Source organism: Cuculus canorus, chromosome 6, assembly GCF_017976375.1.
Source record: "Cuculus canorus isolate bCucCan1 chromosome 6, bCucCan1.pri, whole genome shotgun sequence".
Taxonomy (NCBI): domain Eukaryota; kingdom Metazoa; phylum Chordata; class Aves; order Cuculiformes; family Cuculidae; genus Cuculus; species Cuculus canorus.
Window position 1 is genome coordinate 528,943 of NC_071406.1, and position 10,290 is coordinate 539,232.

Here is a 10,290-nt window from a genome sequence, read left to right on the forward strand (position 1 = left end):
GTACATGCCCCTGTAAAAAGGACAGTTTTCCTGGAGCCCCTTTCAGCACTGGAAGCTTCTTGGAAACCTTAGGTTTTCTCTTCTCCAGGCTGAACAACCCCAACTCTCTCAGCCAGTTCTCGTATGGGAGGTGCTCCAGCTTACACAAAAAGAAGAAAAAGCCTGACCCTCCTCTCCCTCTCTGCTCCCTGCTGACCCTCCTCCGTGTGGAGTGGTGACTGTCTGTTCGGAACACACACCAGTGTCTGTAAGGACAGTGCATGTAAGGACGATATCTCAGGGTTGGTTTCTAGCAGATACTCCAGTGTACTCTGAATGGGGATTTTTATGTTTTGAAAGCTGCTCTTCCATCACTTTGTGTTCCTGTTGAACGTTTGTTTTAAAAAAGTGTCTTGCAGCGAGAGCTGCTCTGGCAAGAGCTTCCGCACCCTACAGTTAAATGGACATTGGATCTCCTCAGGGGAAACTGAGCTCCAGCAGTACAGTATCTGCTTCCCACTTCCCACAAACAGCACGGATGCCACCACAGTGACAACCTGGTTACAACACCCTTGTCCCCTGACCCTATTGCAACACTGAGTTTGTAGTGGGTGGGATGCTGACTTGTGTCCCTTAGCCATAAACCTTTGCCCTGTCAATCCTTGGAGTCTGTTTTGCCCAGTTTGGATGGAGAACTACAATTTTATCAAAGCGTTTCACGAAGTCTTGACCTTTTCAGTGTGTGCCAGGAAATTTGTTTGCTAACCTTTGCTTCCAGTGTGCAAGGGGCTTTTGAAGTATTCTAATCCGTAGATGTGTAATAGAAATGGATCCAAATGTAAAGAACTACAGAAACGTGTGTTTAGATGTATGTCCTGTATCTGTGTGTGTTTATAACATAGTGTTTTTATCCAGAGAGTGGCATTTCCAAATGGTTTCTCAGCAGGCATGGGGTTAGAAGGTGGGGCCTTTCCAGAGGTGCCATAAACACTTTCTGAGCTGCTGGAAATTACTTGAAGTGCATTTAGATTGTAGAAAAGTGTTTTCAATGTTTCTGTTATGGTGAAGTATGGGCTGATTTTTGGCAAGGAAAAGCCCAGTAATGACCCGGTGATGGGTTACTTTTTGTGGGACCAAGTTAAGAAGCTTTTAAAGTCCCATCCAAAATGAACTCTGGTTAAATGTAAATGGAATATGATGTTCGTACAAGATTAGTTGAGGAAGTCGGGGAGTTGGTGTTGTCTTTTCTGTTGCTTCGCTTTGCTGTGCGCCCATTGCTGTTCAATTTGCAGGGCTCTCTGTTTACCAGGGCAGAACGAGTACTCGGTGTGTTTCCAAATTTACAGTAATTTGGTGCCTCACATAATGTTCTTTGCTTAAATGTTTAGTAATTAGTAGAGCCAGGTGGAGTGGTTTTGACTGACTCATTTCAGATCAGCTTGAGGATGTTTGTTTTTCAGCCTACTGCAAATACAATGTTTTTTATTTCCCAGCTTTATTTTTTAACTTGTGTATCTCCGTCATGCAGTGTTTTTCTTCTCTCTTTGCCACAATTCGGATACATCCGCCCACCCAAAAGTGCTATAAATACGTTTGAATGCTGTGTAGAATTGTTTTCTTCTAAGCAACAGATGCTTGGCCTCCTGTGCGTACATGCCCAGAGCGCTGGTGACATCCAGTGGCTGCAAACCTGTTAATGACAGCATTTTGCAACAGTGCAATAACGTGCTTAATGATAATCCCTGTGGGGATAATTGGGCTGGGGCTGCGGACGCAGGGGCTGTTTTCGATAGCTGGTTTGGAGCTGACCCGGTTGGTCCTTGGACAGTTGGACTCTCGGCTCCTTCTGTTTAAGAAGCTGTCTGGTGGGTGCCGCTGCTCTTGTGTCAGATTAAATGTACGCTGCCATGGTTTTAAAGAGGACTTAACCACGGTATTTTTTCTGTCCCTCAGGCCTTGCAGTTATGCACTCCCAAAGCACCAATCAGTTGGACGTGGGGAACAACCCCCGTGTGGGTACCAAGCGCTACATGGCTCCAGAAGTCTTGGACGAAACCATCCAGGCAGACTGCTTTGACTCATACAAAAGGGTGGATATCTGGGCTTTTGGGCTGGTCCTTTGGGAAGTGGCTAGGCGCATGGTTAGCAACGGTGAGTATGTGGGACTCCCTACATGTTCGTACAGGGGTTAAACAATAAAGTCCACTCCTATTAAACCTGAATCTGGGATTCTGTAGCTGACATTGGACACCGGGCTCTCTTCCTCAGCAAAAGATAACTAGTTGTTTGCTCTGGTACCACTGAGGCGGTTGGCTGGAACCTCGTGGGGCAGGTAGGGCAGGTGCCAGCCAGCTTAGGATCCCAGTACAAACCTATTTCCCTGGAGCTCCTTTCAGCGCTGGAAGCTGCTCTAAGGTCTCCCCAGAGCCTTCTCTTCTCCAGGCTGAACAACCCCAACTCTCCCAGCCTGTCCTCATAGCAGAGGTGCTCCAGCCCTCAGATCGTCTCCGTGGCCTCCTCTGGACCCATTTCATCAGATCCATCTCTTTCTTATGTTGGATTCCAGAACTGGACACAGGATTCCAGGCTGGGTCTCATGAGAGCTGAGTAGAGAGGGAGAATGCCCTCCCTTGCCCTGCTGGCCATGCTTCCTTTGATGCAGCTGTATATATGCTCATACTTGTGTCTGTGGACTGTATATAATACCTATAAAAACACGCAGCTTTACCTGGTTGCCTCTTGAAAAGACAGCTCCATGCGCAGTACCTGTTATTTAAGCATCCTCGTGCTGAAGCTTTTGCACACAGCAGTACCTGCAGTTCACAATCCACCTCAGCTACTTCCAAACTAGCAAGCGTCGGCGTGCTGGCAGCATTGCCGAGGCGGTGTGCAACTCGGCACAGCCTATGGACCTGCCAAAGCTGATCGGTATCGGCCTCAGTAACTTGGTTCCGGCTGAGCTTCGTGCCACCGTGGGAGCACTGTGCCAGCAACAGAGACCTGCAGTGACACTGAGCCGTGGTTTGAGATGAGGTGATACTAATCCCACAGTGCCTGTTTCTGGCTGTTGCCGTAAGTGATTGCGTGGGTTTGAAGTGCACTGAGCTTGTTCTCTGACATCCGAGTTTAGCTGTGTGGGCTCTGTCTGCTCCATAGACAGACTCCCACACTGGGAGGAGGGAGCTGAGGTCTGGGTGTGCCCTGGGTGGTGGTGTCCCAGGCGAGCTGGTGGCACTCGTGGGCTAGGAAGTCTTGCTGCCACCCCATGCTGATGGACACACAGCAAGTCTCCTTTACTGGGTGGAAATGCGGAGGCTGTTCAGTGAGCCAACCCTGTTTAGCACTTAGTTTGTAGGGACTCTGAAGCTGCTGTAGTCTGACACACACGCACACGTATATATGTATGTATATGTAAAAATATAATATATTTTAAAAAAATTAATATTTTTAAACTTATCTAGTGGTCTTCAGGGTGACCCAGTGATGCTCAGCGCTTTCCTGTTAGGGCTTGGTGTAAAGAGGACAATGTGATTGGAACCTCCTTTGCCACAAACAGGAGTAGTTGCGTATTGGCTTTGTGCTGTCACAGGAGCTACTTGGCATTTCTCTCTGCACTTGAAAATGTGACTGAAGCCGCCGAGTCAGTGTGTTACTATCTCTGATAGCCCCAGGCTTGTTCCTTGGAGATTGACTGAGCCCCATGTCCTGGTGCAAGGTACCTTGTGTTGTTGCTCACTGGGCGCCTGGCACTGACTCTTCCGTCCCTTGGGAATCACCACTGCTGCTCCCAGTGTTGTGACCTTGTTCGATACGAGCAGTAACCCCGGGAAGTGCTGGTTGGTGGCTGTCGCTCTGGCGTTTGTGTGGCTCTGGCTTTGCTTGCCGGTGAGATTCCTGCATGCAGGGGACAAGCAAACACCATTGGGAAATAAAGGTGAGGGAATTGCTGCTCTGGGTGTGAGTTCTGGCTGATTTCAGTAGGAAAAAGCCAGGAACTCTGGGGAAGAACATGCAATATATTGTAAGTGGCAGAAATGACCTTAAACCTGTCCGGAACGCAGGAAGCTGTGGGTTGTGCTGAGAGCTCTGGGGTCTCCCTGGCAGTGAGTGGCCAGCGTTCCAGGGGCAGCGGGTGAGGGAAGTGGGTGATGGGGCAGTGGATTTGGCAAGCAAGGCGGTGTGGGCTAGAGGTTGCAGTGGTGCCGCGGCCAGGCTGCTGTAGAGCCAGGGGTGGCCCCATGGGGCTGTGATGTTCAGCAGAGGCAGATCAGGGAGCTCTGGGACTGCTCCATTGGAGTAAAGGCCAGTCCCACTGCATTCCATATCTGTCACTGTCTTATCTGGGACAACCAGCTGTGTAAGACCACAGGAAAACAGTAAATTGGAGCCAGATTGTCTTTTTCGGTAATGAAGTTCATCTGGAATATCCTAAGGACCCTGGAAACACGTCCAGAGCTCTGTGTCATAGCTCTGAGTTCTGCGTTTGACTTGTGTAAAGCCACAGCTTTATCTGAAGCAGAAGGAAGGACAGTGTGGATACACAAGGGGTTTGCATTCTTGGATTCTCCCAGTAAAGGCTGTTGTTCTGTGTTCTGGGAAGAAGCAGGAGGAGCATCCTGAGGGGAGCTCAGGCCTAGGGTGAGGTTTGGTACACACAGCGATGAGCTGCTCGAAGGAGGAGGGGGGTGACTCTGTCTGTCATTCTGCATCTGTGTCAGAGTACCCTGGGCAAACCCCCAGTGTGGGGTTATGGTAACTTGCTTGGGGAGCTGGAGCTTTGAACTGTCCTGCCGTTTCCTAAGGGAGCTATAAATCCTGAAGACCATTTCCCTTTTCAGCAAGTCATCGCAGACAGGGTTTTACGCATTTTTACAGAGAACCTCTGGGATTTTGATCTTCATCTCCAATAAAATGAGAAAACTAAATTCCAACTACCGTAACGAAGTTGGAGAAGCTCTTTTCCACATCAGTAAATGCGAAGCAACAGGAATTGTCCTGGATTTCATGTATATCTGGCTATGAGACAGCTGTCTGTCCTCAAAGTGTGTTTGAAGTTGTCCTGTCCCTGTTTCTGCTATACAGAGAGCTGTGTTTGCTTGGTGGTTTTCCAGGTTGCTGACACAAATGTCTGTCTTTGTACCCCAGGTTTTACACTGGTTTCCTAAGAAAGCTGAGCTCCCTGTAGGTCATTTGTGAGCTGAGTCCTCTGATGCATGCGTGCCTTAGAGAGGAGGCCAATGGCTGTTGAGCCTGCTGGTTCTCTGTGAGCTGGGTGCTGAGGTGTGAGGGCACACACACAAGCTCGTTTTTCAGCACAGAATCCTAGAAGATGTGTTCAGACACTGGGTGCCGCAGGCTCTCAGGTATTTGGCTTTGTGGTGGCGCATGGTGCCCATCACCCTTGGTCTTCTGCTGGTTTAATAACAAGAAATAAAATGTTTTGCAGCACCAGCGTGTGGGTCCCTAGATGCTGATATGCTTCTTGGACTTTCAGGAATTGTAAAACTGTGTGAAAAGGGTGATAGGCCTGTTAAAAACCACAACCAGACCTTTAATTTTTTACATCTGTGGTAGGAATCCTATGCTGCAGTCAAACCTCCAGCTTTAGAAACCATGGCCTTTGTGCAACTGGATTTATTTCTCCTCATTTCAGCGCAAGCCTCTGTGAAGGGGGTTCAGTTCTTTGTGGGATTGTGATATGAGCCAGTTAACTAACCTTTTGGGTAGAAAAAGCTGTTCCTGTGATAGTAAGCACTGTTCTGTTTGGTGGCTGCTGGACCCCGTGGTGTTAACTTGTAAAAGATCTTGGGGCTCCTCAGGCAACTGCGTCACGCGCTCTCCTTTTGTGTGCAGACATGCTGTTTCACTGACTTGGTCACTAAATGATGCCTCCCTTCTTTGTGTCCCCCAGGTATTGTTGAAGATTACAAACCTCCCTTTTATGACTTGGTTCCAAACGATCCCAGTTTTGAAGACATGAGAAAAGTGGTCTGTGTAGACCAGCAGAGGCCGAACATTCCCAACAGATGGTTCTCAGACCCTGTAAGTGGCTGTGCCTGGGCTGGGGGGGGCAGAAGGCATGAGTTGACCTTGTCCTCAATTATCACTTGAAGTCTGAGCTGCTCACAGCCTTTTAGTAGCATGGTTTAACAATAGCTATTTTCACACTGCTATTCCTACGTGGTTTTTCTCTGTCCAAGGGACAGTGTCTTTAAGGGAAGGTGTAGCCCGTGTAGGATGTGCTGTGCCTTGTAGGCGTGCAGGTTCAGAATGGAATGCTGGTCTCCCCTGCCTGCAGGGTAAGAGGCTGTCGCTCTTTCTGAAAGGCAAATGCTGGAGTTTTATTTTTCTCCATTGGAATCACCCAGGACTCTGCAGAGTGACCGACTGTTTTGTTCCCTATCGCTGAAGGTGTGGAGGTTTGAGTCTGTATGGCTGGCTGAGGCCAGCAAGGGCGAGTGGTCCCATCTGCCTGGTCTTGGCTGTGCTGCTGCACCAGCTGGCTGGGAATCCCAGCCAGGCAGAAGTTGCACTGGGCACGATGAAATCAGGGGCAGAAGATCTGTACCTTGTCTGGCTCCTCTCAGTGCTCTCACAGGAGTCAGTTTAGTTGGAAAGAGATTATGTAGGGTGTTCCCTTAATTAGAAAAACCCAGACCTCACTGTTTAAGGTTACAGTAGCTTGTCCCTGCAGTTAGCCTGCTGTCGAGTTATGATCTTGGTTTAACCACATTATTCAATGCTTGAAAGCTGTATATTTGATAGACAGCGGCGAACTCTGATACTCAGTTTTCAGAGTCTACAACAAGGCAATAAAACCTCCTTGTGCATTTGTAACTCAGTCTGGTGCTTTCTTGTCTTGCAATTTGTGTACTTACTCACGTGTTCTGTGGTTTTCATTCTTTTCCCAGACGTTAACATCTCTCGCCAAGCTGATGAAAGAATGCTGGTATCAGAACCCGTCAGCAAGACTGACAGCCCTGCGCATCAAAAAGACTTTGACCAAAATTGACAATTCCTTAGATAAACTGAAAGCTGACTGTTGACCTTCTTCTTGTGGTGCTCTCCCGCTGGGAAGGCGTTTGTCTGGCTCGGAAGGAGCCTGGCTGGACAGTTTGTACAATTGGTCCCCACGTGGCTGCTTGTTGAGGCCGAAGTTCTTAGCGATCTGCCTGCGTGGGAGATGTCGGAACTGCGCGAACTCTGCTCAGTGACTACGACGGGCATTTCACAACCGGTCAAGCTCTAAGGACTCCCTCTGGATGTATTGTTGCAAAGGTAGTGGCCTGAAGGAAGATGGAGAAATCCTAAGACAAGATCAGGGCATTAAATAATGGCTTTGAACAGTTTCTCTCTTTCTTTTTTTTTTTTAATTCTCCTAATCACTCCCAAGGCAAACACATGGAAGTGGTGAATTTTAATCAGCAATATTGCCTGTGCTTCTCTTCTTTATTGCACTAGGAATTCTTTGCATTCCTGACTTGCACTGTCACTGTTAATTTTAATGACATGACTTGCCAAAAAGATGATTGGCTGTAAACTACATCAATCTATGCCTGAGTAATAGGAAATTAATTTGGGAAACCGAAAGCGTAACTGTCAGATTTTAGCTGCGTTTTACATGTGTACTGATGTTTACAATAATGCTGAACATTAGGAATCTCTCGTTTATACAAAATCTGCAAATTATTTATTACCAGTGCACTCGCCAGTTTTTTAAACTGTAAAAGAAGTGCATAAAGTTAAAGCTTATTTTTATGTGGCCTCTTTCATGATTTCTTACACAGATGTTTTTGTAACACAATATAACCTGAAACATGAATTGTTTTCTGTATTATCATATTACAGTTCAATAGTCACGGTTTTAAGTGCTTCACATTTGTAGGCTTGTGGTCTGTAACACGTTTTCAGTTCAAATATGGAACTTATATATTGCCATTACCCACGCGGCGCTGTCTGGTATCTCGGTGGTCTGAGACAGGAAAGAGATGGAGGAATTAACTACAATTTTAGGTCATGAATGCTGTGGGGAAAATGCATTTTATTTCTTCTAAGCTATATAATATGCATTTAAACTCTGCCAGAAAAATAACTATTTTGTTTTAATCTACTTTTTCTATTTAGTAGTTATTTGTATAAATTAAATAGAATGTTTTCAAGTCAAACCGAAGAGTGATTTAGTTCTCTTGCTGGCCGTTAGCACCGCAGGGCGTCAGTGCCACAGCGGCTTCTCCAGGGGAAGAGTCGGCCAGGTCAGTGCTGGGGGAGGCCAAGCTCCCAAGGCTTGAGCAGTTGTTTTTCCAGGGCCGTTCTTCGTGCACGGCACTAGATCCAGAGTAGTGTGTGCGGCAAGGAGCTAGTGTCCTCTCCTTGGATGTGGTGCCAGCCGTGTCCATGCAAACCTAGAGCACATCTGGTGGGAGGAGGAGTGTTATCCCCTGCCCAAGGGGAAAGCATTCAGCTGTGTACCCCAGGAACTGCTTTTTCTTGATGCTCTCAGCTTGTTTGTTATGCAGGCAGAAGAGTAACTAGGAAGAAATTAGGAAGGCCCTTTCATCCTTGAAAAAGAACTCCGTTCGTGGGCTTTAAGTCCTCAATGTAATGTAAGGACCTGGATGGCACTCAGCCACTGGGCGCATTTCGTCTCAGGGTTAAAAACTTCCTCTGAGGTCCCTTTCTGTGCTCTTGAGTCCACCAGATTCCACTCTCCTGTTTCTCCATCATTTTTCTTTCTCAGCCCCAGGTTCCTCATCCTTCTCCAGCCACGTGCTGTGCCTTTCTACTTCTACACTTCCAGTACAGCAATAACAGCCCAGTTTGTGGGCGTGAGGCTCTGTGGCACAAGAGCTCTGCAGAGCAGACTGAGTCGATACCGGTTGCTAGGGCTCTTAATTATCCTTGATGAGAATCTGAGCAGGTCCAGGGCTCAAAAAAAACATAGGAAAAGTGGGATCTGATTAGTTTTTATTGTTAGTTTTTAATAGGATGTTAAAGGTTCAGTTGCCTGAACATGCTTTGGTTTGCATTAAAGCAGTTTGTGGGTGTGGTGTGTGCGGGGCTCTCGGGGTACGGTTGTGTACCTGCAGCCCACGAGGGACAGCGTTCATTGGTGACTCCAGTGACCCGGTCTGTGGGCCGACTGTGCCGGATGAGGGGAGGGACCCAGCGATGGGCAGCTGCCAGACGAGTAGCTGGACTAGCGAGAACTCGGGTACAGAGCATTGCCTGCTGTTCTACTTTGAGCTTCCGCATCTCCGGCTCCAGGGCAGGTGTTAGAGAGAGACACCCTCTCCTACTGGTGGTTAATAACAATTCTGGCCACGCTAGCTGGGTTTGCGGTGCCTTTCTCAGGCGCAAACACCCCCACCCTCAGCGTCTGACGAGGTATTAGGGGCAGTGGTCATTTTAAATACCTGATCTGTCTCTTCTTTGTGTCGTGTACATAGCAGAACAACGCGACTTCAGGTGGGAAACGGCTCCATGCAGCTGCTTGCTCTGCTGTCTGGCTCTCTAACCACAGCCCTGGGCCCTGCTCTGTCAGCGGTGCCAGGCCCAGCCGGGCTGGGGGCTGCGGGAAGGGGGCACGCCGGGCTCTGGCAACCACTGGCCTCTCCTGACCTTGGATACAGACTCAACTGAGGAACTAGAGCATGACTTAAACCTGGGATCTTGGCTCTCCCTGTCTATAGAGCAGGGATAATCAACCAAAGGATAAAAGCACCCCAGCAATGTCCCCTTTATCCTGTGTTAGGTAAAGAAGATTATCCAGGCAGCCACTGGCAGGGTAGAAAAGCCTGCCCGACGCTAGGAGCACTCAGGAGGTGCTGGACAAGGTCGTGTCCGTTGGTGTCGCTTCCTCTGGCTTAGCAGAATGTCCAGGGATTAACTTAAACAAAACTCACAGTTGTGCCCTGCTAATGAAGTGGTTTTGGTCCAGGCGTTGACTGAACTGTTTGAAAAATTTTATTTTTTTTTTTTTTTTTTAGTTTGGTGACTATTTGGCAAACTTCAGTCATGAAAATTGAGTGGAAAATAGCTGAGGGTGGTCTGAGTCTGTGCGTTCTGAGATAACAGCAGGGTTCTGATGTTCCTTCTGGGAGCTGCAGGGTGGTGCACCCAGGAGCAGGGACAGAAACCCTCATTGAGAGCTGCTGAGGATAAGCTGTGCACTGTCTCTCTGAACCTCAGTGTTCGAATGTCTGGACAGCCACAGGAGAACATTTATGGCTGCTTTTCCCCTCGAGGTGCAAAGGCTTGAGCAGTGGGGGACTTTCCAATCAATGTACATGAGGAAAATCCCTTCCATCTCCC

At 48.1% G+C, this 10,290-nt stretch overlaps 1 protein-coding gene across 2 annotated transcripts in view; it reads left to right on the forward strand.

Moving 5' to 3' along the window:
* Positions 1–7,821, forward strand: part of ACVR1 (activin A receptor type 1) — a 55,212-nt gene extending 47,391 nt beyond the window's left edge. For both annotated transcript variants that reach the window (XM_054069314.1, XM_054069313.1), the window contains 3 exons: positions 1,933–2,130; positions 5,891–6,021; positions 6,891–7,821. In XM_054069314.1, the coding sequence (XP_053925289.1) occupies positions 1,933–2,130; positions 5,891–6,021; positions 6,891–7,025 (464 nt within the window). In that variant the 3' untranslated portion in view covers positions 7,026–7,821. The remainder of the gene's footprint in view (positions 1–1,932; positions 2,131–5,890; positions 6,022–6,890) is intronic.
* The last annotated feature ends 2,469 nt before the right edge of the window (positions 7,822–10,290 follow it).